This window comes from Salvelinus fontinalis, chromosome 11, assembly GCF_029448725.1.
Source record: "Salvelinus fontinalis isolate EN_2023a chromosome 11, ASM2944872v1, whole genome shotgun sequence".
Lineage (NCBI taxonomy): Eukaryota > Metazoa > Chordata > Actinopteri > Salmoniformes > Salmonidae > Salvelinus > Salvelinus fontinalis.
The window spans coordinates 44,843,265-44,859,524 of NC_074675.1; the positions used below are offsets into that span (position 1 = coordinate 44,843,265).

Below are 16,260 nucleotides of genomic sequence, written 5' to 3' on the forward strand. Positions count from 1 at the left end.
GAACAGTCTATGACTTAGGTGACTGGAGTCTTTGACAATTATTTGGGGCTTCCTCTGTCTAGTATATAGGTCCTGGATGGCAGGAAGCTTGGCCCCAGTGATGTACTGGGCCGTACGCACTACCCTCTGTAGCGCCTTACGGTCAGATGCCGAGCAGTTGCCATACCAGGCAGTGATGCAACCGGTCAGGATGCTCTCAATGGTGCAGGTGTATAACTTTTTGAGGATTTGAGGACCCATGACAAATCTTTTCAGTCTCCTGATGGGAAAAAGGTGTTGTCGTGCCCTCTTCACAACTGTCTTGGTGTGTTTGGACCATGACAGTTCGTTGGTGATGTGGACACCAAGGAACTTGAAACTCTCGACCCGCTCCACTTCAGCCCCAACTCCTTTGTCTTCAGCCCCATGATGTTAATGGGGGCCTGTTCGGCCCTCCTTTGTCTTGCTCACATTGAGGGAGAGGTTGTTGTCCTGGCACCACACTGCCAGGTTGCTGACCTCCTCCCTATAGGCTGTCTCATCATTGTCGGTGATCAGGCCTACCACTGTTGTGTCTTAATGATGATTTTGGAGTTGTGCTTGGCCACGCAGTCGTGGGTGAACAGGGAGTACAGGAGGGGACTAAGCACGCACCCCTGAGGGGCCCCAGTGTTGAGGATCAGTGTGGCAGATGTGTTGTTGCCTACCCTTACCACCTGTGGGCGGCCCGTCAGGAAGTCCAGAATTCAGTTGCAGAGGGATTTGTTTAGTCCCAGGGTCCTTAGCTTAGGGATGAGCTTCGTGGGTACTTTGGTGTTGAATGCTGAGCTGTAGTCAATTTGCAGCATTCTCCCATAGCTTTTCCTTTTGTCCAGGTGGAAAAAGACAGTGTGGAGTGCGATTGAGATTGCGTCATCTGTGGATCTGTTGGGGTAGTACACAAATTGGGTGGGTCTAGGGCACATATGTCAGAGTCAAGGCCCGCGGGCCACATCCGGCCCGCGAGAAGGTTTTTTACGGCCCCTGGGATGATCTTGATTTATTATTAGAACCGGCCCGCAGACCGCAGCAAGCCGGCAGCCCGCAGATCTTTTACACGCACCAATACTACATTTCCCACAATGCAACGGTGACGCACCGAGCAGTAGGCTGCTTCATTTCAATATTTATTGGCACAGCAGTCGTCAGCATCACAGTAAAATTAACTTTCAGATACCCATCAAAAATGGCAAAACGGAAGGTGGACACTGAGAACCGGGGGTTTCAAACAAGGTGGGAGTCGGAGTATATGTTCACGGAGGTAGCTGGAAAACCTGTGTGTCTTCTGTGTGGAGAAAGTGTGGCGGTACTGAAAGAGTATAATCTGAGACGACATTATGAAACGAAACACGCGGACAAAAACAAGAATATGGACATGGAACAAAGGCTACAAAAGGCAGAGGAATTAAAACGAGGCCTCAAATCTCGACAGGCTCTGTTCAAAAAAGCCAAATCACAAGGCCAGGCTGCTGTCAAGGCCAGTTTTATTTTGGCAGAAGAGATCGCTAAATCAGCCCGGCCATTTACGGAGGGGGATTTCATCAAAAACTGCATGATTAAAGTTTGTGACGAAGTTTGCCCAGAAAAAAGGCAACTCTTTTTAAATGTGAGTCTGAGCAGAAACACCATTGCCGAGAGAGTAGACCAGTTGTCCATCAATCTAAAAGAGCAGCTTGTGAAAAAGGGAAAAGATTTCATTGCATATTCCTTGGCTGTGGATGAGAGCACCGACATTTCTGACATTGCCCAGTTGTCAATTTTCATCCGCGGAGTGGACTCCAGCCTAAGCGTGACAGAGGAGTTTTTGGCTTTACGTCCTATGCATGGCACAACTACGGGGCATGATTTGTATGAAGAGGTGTCAAGATGTGTAAATGAGATGGAGCTGCCTTGGGAAAAACTCGTGGGTTTGACAACCGACGGAGCACCTGCGATGTGTGGACACAGGAGCGGACTGGTGGCGAAGATACGGGAAAAGATGCAAGAGGAAAACGCGACAGGTGAGCTGACAGCTTATCATTGTATCATACACCAGGAAGCGTTGTGCGGTAAAGCCTTGAAAATGGAGCATGTAATGAGCATCATCACGCGCACAGTTAACTTTATCAGAGCCAAAGGTTTGAATCACCGCCAGTTCAAGGCATTTCTGACGGAGTTAGAAACGGAGCATGGTGATTTGCCTTATCACACAGAGGTGCGATGGCTAAGCCAGGGAAAGGTGCTTCAAAGATGTTTCGAGCTTCGTGAGGAGATTTGTCTGTTCTTGGACAGCAAAGGGAAAGACACAACACAACTCCGAGACGAAATGTTTCTGTGTGAAATGGCTTTTCTGTGTGACATTACGAGTCATCTGAATGCAATGAACTTGCAGCTGCAGGGTCGGGATCATGTCATCTCTGATATGTACAGTACAGTGAAGGCATTTAAAACCAAACTGACTCTGTGGGAGACGCAGATGCGGAAAGAAAATTTGAGCCACTTTCCCAGCTGCCAGACCATGAAAGAGAAGCTCTCTACCAGTGCGTTCCCGAGCGCACAGTTGGCTGATAAAATAGGTATGCTTGCCGCTGACTTTCGACGCCGATTTGCTGACTTTGAAGCACAAAAAAGCAGGTTGGAACTGCTCGGTAACCCATTTGCTGTTGACGTGGAAAGCTCACCACCAAACCTCCAAATGGAGTTGATTGACCTCCAATGCAATGATGCACTGAGGGCAAAATATGCGGCAGTGGGTGCTGCGGAGTTCGCCCGTTTCCTCCCCGACACAATGCCCCAGCTGCGCATCCAGGCTGCTCAAACGTTGTCTATGTTTGGCAGCACATACCTGTGTGAACAACTGTTTTCTTTGATGAACCTGAACAAAACATCACACAGAAGTCGACTTACTGCTGAACACCTCCACTCAATTCTGAGGATTTCCTCAGCTCAGAGCCTTACCCCGAACATTGATGAACTTGTGGAAAAGATGGGACACCACCAAGTATCACCCTCAACCTCAAACAAGTGAACATTACTGTGCAATCACATATTTAGAGTTTTTACTCAGTTCAAGTTTAAAAGTTAAAGTTTAATATTTGTTTTCACTGCATGTTACTTCTCCTTAAACAAAGTGTTGTTTTTGATTAATAGATTTTTGCACTTTATTTTATTGTATTTCAATCCAATTATATTTTAAAAATATTTCAGTTGAGTGGATGATAGAAAATTGCTATTATTGTTTTTTTCTTTGAAGTAAATTTAGCCCACTTTTGCTAAAATAGAAAATATAGGCTACTGATGGTGCCTTGAATACCGGTTTCTTTCATTTAATGTTCATGTTATGGGGATTTTTATATAAAGGAAATTTGTCTTTTGTGTCTGTTGAAAATTAAAGATTACTGACAGAGCCATAAGAAAATATTGCTTTATTTATCTGATCATATTGGAATATATTTGTTAGGTTTTCAGTAGGTTCAATTAGGTTCACTAGACTATATGCGTCATTTAAAATTTTTTCAATGAACATTCGAACAGTCCGGCCCTCGGCTTGTAGCTAAATTTTTTATTTGGCCCTCCGTCCATTTGACTTTGACACCCCTGGTCTAGGGTTTCCAGGATAATGGTGTTGATGTGAGCCATGTCCAGCCTTTCAAAGCACTTAATGTCTTCCGACGTGAGTGCTAAGGGATGGTAATCAGTTAGGCAGGTTACCTTCACTTTCTTGGGCACAGGGACTTTGATGGACTGTTTGAAACATGTAGGTATTACAGACTCGGTCAGGGAGAGGTTGAAAATGTCAGTGAAGACACTTGCCAGTTGATCCGCGCATGCTTTGAGTACACGTCCTGGTAATCTGTCTGGCCCCGCGGCTTTGTGAATGTTGACCTGTTTAAAGGTCTTGCTCACATCGGCTACGGAGAGCATGATTACACAGTCGTCTGGAACAGCTGGTGCTCTCATGCATGCTTCAGTGTTGCTTGCCTCGACGCGAGCATAAAAGGCATTTAGCTCATAAAAGGCATTTAGCTCATTTAGCGAATCACTGCTACTTCCTGCTTTCGTTTTTGCTTGTAAGCAGGAATCAGGAGGATAGAATTATGGTCAGATTTGCCAAATGGAGAGTGAGTGAGAGCTTTGTATGAGTCTCTGTGTGTGGAGTAAAGCTGGTCTATAGTTTTCCCTCTGGTTGCACATGCTGGTAGAAATGAGGTAAAACGGATTTAAGTTTGCCTGCATTAAAGTACCCGACCACTAGGAGCGCTGCTGGATGAGCATTTTCTTGTTTGCTTTTGGCCTTATACAGCTCGTTGAGTGCGGTTAAAAAGAAAATTAATGAAGAAAAATTCTGACCATAAGAATTTCAAACATCTTAAACCAAATTGCTCTTCTTTCTTCGAAGGGAGTCTGTTTCACTCTCTGATGAAACAACTTCAAATGATGTTCATGTTTTTTTCTGCCCCGTATACAGTATGTGACTTTATTGATCTTTTAAATCTAGAGCTCCCTCTGCTGGTGGTGCATTTAGATATTAATAATCCCATATTGCTTTATCAAGGTTAATTTCTGATGACCTTTGTAGAAAACAAAAAAGGCATTGTTCTGTTGATTCCTCTGACTTGTCTTTAGTGTAGTCTTCGGTCACTTTGAAAGATATTCCCTATGAGTGCCGTAAAGGTCCAGCCTTACATTACAATAATTCCTCTGTTAGCTGCCCAGCACCGGTCCTATTGGATAAAGCATTGTGTGAGTGCACATCTATCAACATCGTTGTGATACTCAACCTCAGCTAGGAAAACAAAGACCATTAAGCGCCCTTAGGTTCCAATAAGTCATTGTAACTCTATGTGAGCAAGCCATAGTGGCTCTCATGTTTTTACATAAAGACAATGTCCTAGTTATATTAGTTGAAAGACTGGCACAAAAGAGAAAATATTGTGTGAAAGGAACTTTTTCATCTAGTCTGAATTATTGAAGATATTCTCTTTCCTTATTTTCTCACAGGGGAACCCGCTCTCCTACACAGCGGGCTCAGCAATGCCAGCCATAACAGGTAAGTCTGTTCCACTGGCTGTGTGCGTGTGTATGCACACCGATGCTATTATATGCCTTTAATATCTCTCTCCAAGCATGAATTTATTTTCAGACTTGTTTATTTTGCAGCATGTTTAGATAAGTAGTTTGTTCTTATTAATGAATCCCATGAATTATTAAACCGATGTACAGAACCTGTATAACTAGATATGCGTTGAGCTGCAAGCACAGAACCTATGGACTGAGGTTATCGAGAGCATGCCCTCACCTGCCTCAGTGATCAATCACAGCTCTGAGAAGCTGAAGAGGCTGAAAGAGGAACCAGCAGCTCTCAGCTGAGCTATTAGGCACCCGCAGCACAACCGGAGAGCCATGTAAAAAGACAAACACACTGAATCTGTATGAGTCAACGGCCTCTGCTGAGCTTACGTCCCAAGAACTTGTTACCACCTGCAGACCTTTGCGTGATCTGAACTCGACATGACAAGGGGACTATCATTTTACGAAAACTGCTTCAAGTGCAAGAACGGGGAGGAGTGCTATTCGCCCACTAGGGTGACACCAGCATTGCCTGGGAACAGCGTTGTCCTATAGGTTGGTCAGATTCACCACAGTGGTGTATGTTTTGGACAGCCACTACCCTCTGGGCCTTGCTTGGAGAATGGTGTGGACTGTGAAGGGACACCTAAAGAAGAGAAGCCCATTGAAGTGCAACTGCTGGACCCTAAATTACAAGATGGAGGCCTTCCATCTGTGGAGGTGAAAGGTCATTCAGTTCCGTTGAAGGTAAGAGAGTGCTCCCCTTCCGATTTCCTCCACTCTTTATTGACTGAACTCCATGCTAACAGACAAAGCCTGCCTCTTCCTTCATGCATTCCTCCCTCCGTTTATTCACTTCTTTCCCTGTTCTCCTTGACTAAGATCTTTTATTTTCTGTATTTCCTGGACTATTTCTCCTCCCCTTGTTAAGGTGTCGATGCCTCTCCATGTTTCTACATGCTGCATTGATTTTGCGATTGAGCTGCTTAGACAGTTGGGAGAGATGCAGAGAATCTCAACCAGTTGCTGCAGGAAGAAACAGAATGTTATAAGAAGCAATATAATTTTACATTACTGTGATGGTAAACAAGAAAATTACTAACTAAATAGACCATTGTCATATTTGTCCAGCATGACCCCAGATTGTATAGCATTACGCTGACCGTTATTTAGACAATGTGGTTTTGTGGAGGTTTCCATTTGTACTGGAAATGACATCTGGGCCACTGTGTTGGCTGCTGTGCTCGTAACAGAGCCATCCCCATGAGTAATACAGCACTTATCCCAACCACACTAGGGAGCTCCAGACAATGTAATGCTAAAGTATATCCTGTCCTCTGACATGTTGCGGTCTTGTAAGACGTTGATTAATCAATCCCCTGCAATCATCGTCCCCAATCGTTTCCTATCCTAGATCAGACAGGTTACATGTTTGGGCACCAAGAGACACCGCTTCTTTGACTGCATTAGTTCACAGCATGTACAGATGTAGGATCTTAATTTGGAAATGTAAAAAGTGTAGTGTAAAAGTTGTGCATTTGAGGTTTAAAAAGGCTCCTGAAGTTTGTATTTTCCACTTTGAATTTTAAGACTTGATTTTCCCTTACGAAAAATGTATCAACCCCTACAAAAAGGTCCATTAATTATAATGCATGTAATAATTCACATTTCCTGTTGCTGAAGGATTATTTTCCAGCTGTAGCAAACTGGCTCAAATTAAGATCCTACATCTATAGTAGACAAAAAGGAAAACCTGACATAGGGATATTTTTCTCACAGGCTTTACTGCAGTGTAATAGGAGTCTGATGTGTAGTTGCACATCTCAAACACACTTTATTTTCCTCTCGCCACCAGACAAGAAGCTGAAAAGTAAGGAGGAGAGGAGCAAAGTTGAATATGATACTATGGATAGCCGGGCGTTGGAGAAGAGTTCAGAGGTAGGAGGTTTATGAATGGGATTCCTCACTCCTCTTACGATCATCACACTCACATCCTTCAATTGTTTTTATTACTATGGTCCAAACTTAAAAGGAAACACCTGTGAGGCCAAATGTCTATGGAAAAAAAGGGAAATACTTTATTTTTTGAGACAGTAACAGCAAAGATTACAAGATATTGCATAGTTACTTAGAACACTTTGGGTTGTTTAGAGATTTTTCATAATTTATCCAGACATTTGCAGTCTGCCATTTCTTTGCGACCCTAGTATTTAACATGAGTGGAACAAACATTGATGAATGTCAACAATGTTTATGTGATGTGTCAGTACTGCTCTTATACACAATGGTGGTCTTAAGTGACAGTCCTTCTCATCTTAACGATGCACTCTGGGATCTTAAGCACAAGAGATGTGTAGCATATCGCACAAATTGCAAAATGCGTATGATATACGAATTGCTACATTTGTAACATATCACACAAAATGGATTATGTAGTACACCGTTGTATTATGTAGTACACAGTTGGATGATGTAGTACACAAAAAAAACAGTGACCCATTTTGGCTCGTGAGAGCCACTTTCAAATTTACTGGCTGAAATGATACAAAAGTTTGAGAGTGCATCTTTAAGAACAGTTCATTAAAATAAAGTGAGAGTTATTTTGGGGAGGATTATGTGGGTGTGCCAAGCAAGTCGGTGTAACACACTGTTTGGCAGCTATGGAGCAGAACAGACAGAACACAGTGTCACGTTCCTGACCTGTTTTCCTTTGTTATGTATTTGTTTTAGTTGGTCAGGGCGTGAGTTGGGTGGGCTAGTCTATGTTTTCTATTTCTATGTGGGGTTTTGTGTTCGGCCTGGTATGATTCTCAATTAGAGACAGGTGTGTATCGTTTGTCTCTGATTGAGAGTCATACTAAGGCAGCCAGGGTTTCACTGGTGTTTTGTGGGTGTTTGTTCTTGTGTCAGCGTTTGGGCCACACAGGACTGTTGCAGGTTAGTCACGTTTGTTGTTTTGTTAATTTGTAGTGTTTTGTTGGTTTGCCATTAAATCATGAATACCTCCTACTCCGCATCTTGGTCCGATCCATGCTCCTCCTCGTCTGAGGAGGAGAACTACATTGACAACCTTTACACACAGTGTGTAAGAGCTTTACTACCTAAGTCAGGATCTCTTACGCTTCAGTCTGACAGGAAGCATTGAGCCTGCACTTTTCCATCATGTTTTCACACCAAAGACTGTAGCAAAACCCCCAGAACAATGGACTCAGAAGAAAAGGCATGAATAAGCCTCAATAAGAACAAGAGACACTTCAAGCTACATGCTCCTTTCAGCTTAAGTAGACAAGCCTGTAAGATTTCCGTAGACTCCAATTAGTCAATTGAACTGTTGAGTAGAGATCATCTTTAAGTCTGGGTTTTAGTCTGTTGTTGAAATATATATTTTTATTCAAGTTGGACTGAATTTTTTGTAATTAACTACAGCCTCAGGCTTGACTTAGTTTGATGTAAGCCACCCCTTCTAAACAAGCATGTTACTTATTGTGTACTGTGTCTTTCAGCCAGAGGAGAAAAGCAAGTATGAGCTGGTGGGCAGTTGTGGACAACAACGGTTCCTTCATGAGACTGAAGGTGAGTGCATTTAATATTCCAGTCTTCTGTCCCACAATAGCCGAAAATGAGCGTGGAGAGAGCAAGATAATGAGGTTTGTCATTTATGTTCGTTTTTTTTTGTCTGAATACTGAGCCAGTCAAAACATTGCACACACTGTATATAGATTTTTCTATTGTGTTATTGACTGTACTTTTGTTTTATCCCACGTGTAACTCTGTGTTGTTGTTTTTTGTCGTACTGCTTTGCTTTATCTTGGCCAGGTGTCACGTTCCTGACCTGTTTTCTCTTGTTTTGTATTTATTTAGTATGGTCAGGGCGTGATTTGGGTGGGTTGTCTATGTGTTGTTTTCTATGTTGGGGTTTTGTGCGTTCGGCCTGGTATGATTCTCAATCAGAGGCAGCTGTCAATCGTTGTCCCTGATTGAGAATCATACTTAGGCAGCCGGGGTTCACGTGTGTGTTTGTGGGTGTTTGTCTTTCGTGTCAGTATTCGTACCACACGGGACTGTTTTTCGGTTGTATTCTATTTGTTATTTTGTTTCATGTTAGTGTTCAGTTTATTTCTAATAAATTATGGACACTTTCCACTCTGCGTCTTGGTCCGATCCCTACACCTCCTCTTCAATCGAAGAGGAGGAAATCAGCCGTTACAGAAACACCCACCACCAAAGGACCAAGCGGAGTGGAAAAGGGCAGCAACAGCAGCAGCAGCAGCGGCTGGACTCCTGGACTTGGGAAGAGATCCTGGACGGCAAAGGACCCTGGGCTCAGCCAGGGGAATATCGTCGTCCCAAGGCAGAGTTGGAGGCAGCGAAGGCAGAGAGGCGCTGGTATGAGGAGGCAGCGCGGCGACGCGGTTGGGAGCCCGAGAGTCAGCCCCAAACATTTCTTTGGGGGGGGGGGCACACGCGGAGTGTGGCAAAGCCGGGTAGGAGACCTGAGCCAACTCCCCGTGCTTACCGTGGAGTGAGAGGGCGTCGTACTGGTCAGACACCGTGTTATGCGGTGGAGCGCACGGTGTCCCCAGTACGCGTGCTTAGCCCAGTGCAGGCTATTCCACCTCGCCGCACTGGTAGGGCTAGGTTGGGCATCGAGCGGGTGTCATGAAGCCGGGCTAACGCATCTGGTCTCCAGTGCGTCTCCTCGGGCCGGCGTACATGGCACCAGCCTTACAAATGGTGTCCCCGGTTCGCCAGCATAGCCCAGTGCGGGCTATTCCACCTCGCCGCAGTGGCAGGGCTACGGGGACCATTCAACCTGGTAAGGTTGGGCAGGCTCGGTGCTCAAGAGTGTGTGTTCTCCTTCACGGTCCGGTAATTCCGGTGCCACCTCCACGTACCAGTCCTCCAGTCTGCGTCTTGGTCCGATCCCTACACCTCCTCTTCAATCGAAGAGGAGGAAATCAGCCGTTACACCAGGTCGCAGTTGTAAATGAGAACTTGTTCTCAACTGGCCTACCTGGTTAAATAAAGGTGAAATTATTATTATTTTCTAATCTACAAAGGTTGCCCTTAATGTGCCTCTGACTGATGAGCAGTTTATTTTTGATTATCTTCCTCAACAGAAAATTTGGGGTTTCGCTTCTAGGCCATCAACTTCTCAGGTCAACTGAGGTAACTTCTTAATTCTCAGTTGTCAATCGGAGGCAAGTTCTTAGCTGAACTTCACCTTTCAATTTCTCGCCAAAGTTCCTGTGCTCTCTCTCCATTAAAGTGGATCATTTTGATGAGTTACTCCCTGCTGTTCAGAGTGTGTGGAATGACATATTGACCATCTGGATTGGCAAACAGACAGACAAACAGCATCCTGGTGTATTGAGACAAGCACCAGATGTAGGGGTCAGAGAGGGCAAAGAAGAGGTACAGACAGGTCTGTGACACCTGGAGTGCTCTGTGAGATTGAGCAAAGGTAATAGACTAGCGCCTGACAGGGAACACTTCATTTGACGAGGTGTACACTTTAGAACACCTAGCGTGCTTTAACCTGAGCAGTGTATTTAGAGAGTTGGGCTTATGCGGTTTCTGCATTATGATGCATTTACATCACATTTCAACATTCTATAGCAGCCATGTTTTCTCCCCATTAACATTACATAGGGAACAATGCTACATAAGTAAATGTCTCGAATTAGAACAGTATTCAAAACTCTAAACGTTGGCCTAATTCTCTAAATATATAGCTCTGGCCTTAACTAACGTCTGATAAATAGTATTACAGAACAGTAGTGCCTGTGTCAAACTAGCTTTTTGCGCCGCCAACTCAATTGAAGTTTTGTACAGTACAGTGAGTAAAAATGTGTTTTGTTCTGTTTTACATGCTGTACACTTCTCAGGCTTCTGTCTCTGCTTCCATGTCTATTGTCATCTCTGTGTGTTCGAAAATGTCTGAGCGCTTCATCCTGCCTTTATGTAACTCATGTTGCATAAGGAGCACACATTTTTGTTACAGCTGTGAGAAGAACACTCACTCTACTGTTGTACTGTCGGCATGCAGCGTTTCCGCAAAGGATGTCCAGGCAGTGAAGTGCACATGACAGAGTGTTGGCCATGATGTGAGGTGAAGGGACAGTCATCAGGGTCACTTAGGCCGCCCACTCCCACGTCCTCTCAGTCCTTTACACACCTGTTCTGGAACTCTCCTCACCGCTGTCACACAGTGGCACCACACCCATCACTCATTCCACCACCATTTTCCTCCCACACTTGGCTTCAGTTCCCATGTCACCTTGCCACCCTCCTCCTGTTGAAGCCATAACATTAGTTAGTAGTTAGTGCCCCTCAGGCTTGCTGGAACTCTCTAGGACCGGTCTTCGGTCATGAGTGCTGGGGACACTGTTTACCTTACAAAAGCATCAGCTCTCTAGCGACTGTACTTTTTTAAATGTCCAACAACCTGTGCCAAAAAAATCCCTGAACTTCTCAAAACTGGCTACCTTCAGCTCCTTATTAAAAATAACTTACTTCAAAAATTTCACAGAACTTCAGTGAAAAAATAACCTCTCACCTGGGCTTTATAAAACAAATTCCTACCCACCAGAGTACAACAAAAAGCTAGAGTAGCAGCATAGAGCCCCTGCTTAGACAATTGGCTCAGACCATTGGCACTCTGTTCTACAAGCCAAAGCAGCCGACCTTCCAAAGAGAATCCACAGAGCGGTGCTGCTCCACAGTGGAGCTGTCTGCCAAAATGGCTGCCCCCCTGCTGGGCTTACTCTGTGTGAACGGAGGCTAAAATATCCCGGCTTCTGAAGCTGTGTACATGCCCACTGTCGTAATGGGCTGCCATTACAGCCTGCTGTGATTGGAAGGGATGGTTAATGTCTGATCAATTAGGAATCAGTACTCTCAGACGATACCAAAGGAAAGACCCGCAGAGAGACTGCCAGTCTCGAATGGCTTCTCAATTACTTTGGAGAAATATTGCCCTGACACTGTTGGTGCTCAGCTGGTTAAGGTGCCAATGACGCCATTTTGAAGGATTGAAATGTAACGAAGGAATGGAATCACTGTAGAAGTAGGTAGCCTTTTCTGAGCCAGTGTAGCCCATAGGGCAGGAGCCTATCTCCTGCTTCTCTAGCGTGAGGCAGCTTGATGTACAGAACGCTAGTCCACTAACGTTGCGTTTTATGTACTGTGTCAGTATGTATGAGGGATCCTGTAGTTTGACTCTCTTGAGAGAAGCTAAATGAAACAGAGGCTTGTGTCAAACACGGTGTGTACTAATAGGGAGAACGTTTTATCCTATAGTTGTATTTGTGAAACATTTCTACAGTATCTGCTTTTAGATCCTAAATCAAGCTAGCTGATTTTACAGGAAAAAGTGACATAAATCCTCCCATGGTCTGTTTAGAACTATCTGTTTAAAGCGGTATCGATTTTGCTATCCCACTGTTTTCACAGTAAGACGACCACCATAACTGTTTTGTATAGAAAGGGCCTTTAATGCAGTGTTTGTTCTTCCAGATAATGGCCCCTGGCTATAGGGAGTAGATGCACTGACCTAGAAAGATGAATGGGATTTAACAATGTTTACTCAAGAACAGCTGCTTCCAGTGTTTTGCATCGTGCAGTTGGTGATAGCAGATACACAGGTTACAATAGCAGATGTAGTAACATCTTACTGCAGTTTAAGTATTTTACTGAAGCATTTAAAACATTACTTGAGCAGTAATGATTTACATCGCTATCTAAAAGGTTAACACCAAATTCTGTAATAGCCCTTGAATCAGATTCTTCACAAATCCCTATTTGTAGGTTGTAGTTGTATACGTTATTTCATTCAAGGCCGGGAACGCCGTAATGGATCAGGTTATGAAAAGCGATTGCACCTGCTGTAGCTGATAAAAAGCGACTACTCTGAAATGTACATATTTTAGCTATGGTCTATACCATTGTACGAATAAGACATTGAGGTCAATGGCAGTCAACCACCCAGTAATGTATTCCTCTCTATACCCTGAATGGCTTTCAGCTTTAAGACAGGCAAAGCTCTTTGGGGACTTCCTTCTCTTGTCTCTCTACACTATCTGAGAGCAGGTGCAAAGCATGTGGGTGGAACACATTGACTTGCTGTATTTGTCTAATTTCTGTGTTTGACAGGAAAGACTGTTAAAACTGATACAATACACACCTTTTGTATTTTTCCCACTATTTCAACCGTTCAGCAATAAATAATAACTTTAGTCCTGGGTATGTACAGATACCATATCTTAATTTGAGCCAGTTTGCTACAGCAGGAAAATAATCCTGAAGCAACAGTACATGTGAATTGTAATGTGGATTATAATTAATGTTTTCTGTTTTGTTGTAGGGGTCGATACATTTTTCGTTAGGGGAAATCAAGTCTGAAATATTTAAGTGGAAATTACAAACTTCACAAACCTTTTTAAACCTTGAATACACTACAAGTTTGCATTTCCTGCGGTGCAGGAAAATTCCTGTAACAACAGGATGATCAAATTAAGATACGGCATCTGTACAGTAGGTTCAGTTGCACACATTTGCTAATACCTTTTGTAGGTCCTATCAAGGACTAGATTTTTCTATGAGACCATTGCTTTGCCCTGATGGAGACACCAACAGAAACTCACAGCAGCATGTTAAGTGCCACAAAATGGCCACCAGTGGGTCACTAATATTGAGAATATGGTAGCGTGTAGAGAAGTTAATTCTGGAAATAACACTCACGTGTGGTTCAGATTCATATTTTTTTTAGGTATGCATCACCTGTGCCTGCTGATAAGTCAGCCTCATTAGGCCTCCAGAAAGATCTGTGAATAACACCCTGGTATTTCTCTATTGGCAGGGGCCAAGTTTGTGTTTCCGCCAGACATGGTGGCTCCAGAAAGACCCCGCGGTGATGGTGTGACATACGTCAATATTCCCATCAGCCCCATGTCTAAGAAACAGCTGAACTACATGGAGCTGGAGCATCAGGAGCATGCTGGGGTCAGGGGGACTGGCCAGCACCTTCCAGGACAGAGTAAGAGCCCATTTTCTCAATAACAACCTGTCTTTTATGGGTCTCTGGTGGTCCGCACTTCTGTGATTTCAATGTCTTCTGTCTTGCTATGAATTTTTCTATAGCCAATTGAAATGATGTGCATCTTGAAGTGCACTATTGTACATGGCTAATTGGGGAGGACGGGCTCATAGTAATGGCTGGAACGGATTAAATGGAATGGTATCAAACATATGGTTTCCATGTGTTTGATACCATTCCCTTCACTCCATTCCAACCTTTATTATGAACTAACCTCCTCTCAGCAGCCTCCTGTGACATGTAAGTACACTGTATATTGAAGGTGATATTGTGATCAAAGACAATATCAAGTGGAATACAGTATATTTCTTGCGTGAGCACAAGACTCAAGTGTGACCATTTGTATTTCAGATTTCTTGGTTGCACGCAAAAAGAAACAGAATAGTAGTGCTGAGGGAAGAACCAAAATGTCAGTTTATTCCCGGTTATTAAACAACTGACCGACATCAAGAACTATGTGGGATGCTGGGCTGAAGGGAGTTGTAATTTTCATAAGCAAATATTCAACCTAGTTCAGTGCAGAAATGTAGTAATTAACTACAATGACAATAATTCATTGCGCCAGCTGGGACAGAGACTTTCCACCTGCTAAATTAGGTTAGATACACATAGACCACATGAGAGTGAGGAATGTGCATAATACAACTACGAGAAGGATAGAGACCGTTTGTGAAAGTATGCCTTATCTACTTTGAAGAACTAGTTAAATAATTTTATCAGACAGCAGAATACTTAGTCAGGCTAGTCTAGATAAATAGGATGACTAAAGGCAGCACAGTATGGGGAGCACAGAGAAAACGTAGGTTGTCTGTCTGGCTGGCTAAAAATAATAAAGTTAGTAAATAAAAACTAATTAATATACACAACTAAAATATTGTATTATTTCATAGTCATTTCCTATTTTTCTATTGATGTCTATCCAATGTGGACCTGAGAGAGGCAATGGAATATTTTTAATCTTTTGGAAATTTAACGTTCACTATTTTGGGCTTTGGGATTTTAATTGAAAAGCTCTAAAATAATTTTATTGTCTTTATTTCATCATCTATTTAGTGTTTGAAAAATCATCGAAACCAAAATCTGTGATTTAAAAAAAAATGTATTATAATAAACTGAACCGACCTCAAAAAGCGCTAATCGCTCAGAACTACAGAATGGTGAAGAGGGACAGGGTAGCTTGCAACCACTGGCGTATCGATTCCATTAAGACTTGAGAGACTCTTGGTAAATGATAATCCCCTAATTCTATTTCTCCATTAGTTGGAGATTGCTCCCGGTCTTTCCGAGTGACAACTGAGACACCGTCATCAGCGTGGTCTAATCGGCAGAAAAGTCAACCGTTAACGTCATTACTCTCCGGGAATATGAGGGACAGTCTTGCTCAACGTGAGAAAGGTTAATTTCCAATGTCAGCGAGAGGATTTCCGTCCCGGTGTGTGGCATCATCTATATATCACTTGGAGGAGAAGCGTTCCAGTTTAGCCGCGACAGAAGGTCATAGGGCGTTCGGAATACCGTGGTGAAGTCACTCGCTCTAATGTGGTCATCTTCCCAGAGTGTGTTGACGCGTGTGTGTGTGTGTGTGTGTGCGTGCGAGCATGTGTGTAAGGATTTTTCCACTTTATGAGATCGCCTGGAGAATGCATAACTGAAGCAATCTCATTGCTTCCACTGTAGCTCAAGGACAGGAATATATTGCTGTTCTCTCATTTGAATGGTAACCGTACACAAAAGTGATCACTCAGTGTTTTTAAATAAACCTCTCTACCGTGTTCATTCTATTTTTATGCATGATGTCCTGAATGGAGGGTCAACAACATTACTGATCTCATGGACTGTCTGGTGTTTCTTCACTCTACAGGGAAAAGTTCCTCTAAATATGCCCAGATCGACATCACTGCTACGGATGCCGCCCACAGAACGGGTACCCAGCATGCCTTGGGGAGAGAGGAGGGTCTTCACACCCTGGAGCAGAGGAGGAGGGTAGTACCACAGTGACATCCCACCTCCAATCTTGACCTCCACAGGCCATCTGACTGGCCTAGACCAGGCTGTTGTATAGAATTCACCAGAAACATGGATTTTCTGGGACGCCT

The 16,260-nt window shown here is 43.6% G+C and overlaps 1 protein-coding gene across 1 annotated transcript in view; it reads left to right on the plus strand.

Moving 5' to 3' along the window:
* The window catches only part of LOC129864735 (protein Dok-7-like), a 35,373-nt gene extending 19,686 nt beyond the window's left edge, over window positions 1-15,687 (plus strand). Inside the window, 5 exon segments of the mRNA XM_055937031.1 lie at window positions 4,999-5,047; window positions 6,923-7,005; window positions 8,571-8,640; window positions 13,928-14,104; window positions 15,425-15,687. Of these exon segments, the coding sequence (XP_055793006.1) occupies window positions 4,999-5,047; window positions 6,923-7,005; window positions 8,571-8,640; window positions 13,928-14,104; window positions 15,425-15,687 (642 nt within the window).
* Window positions 15,688-16,260: the final 573 nt, after the last annotated feature.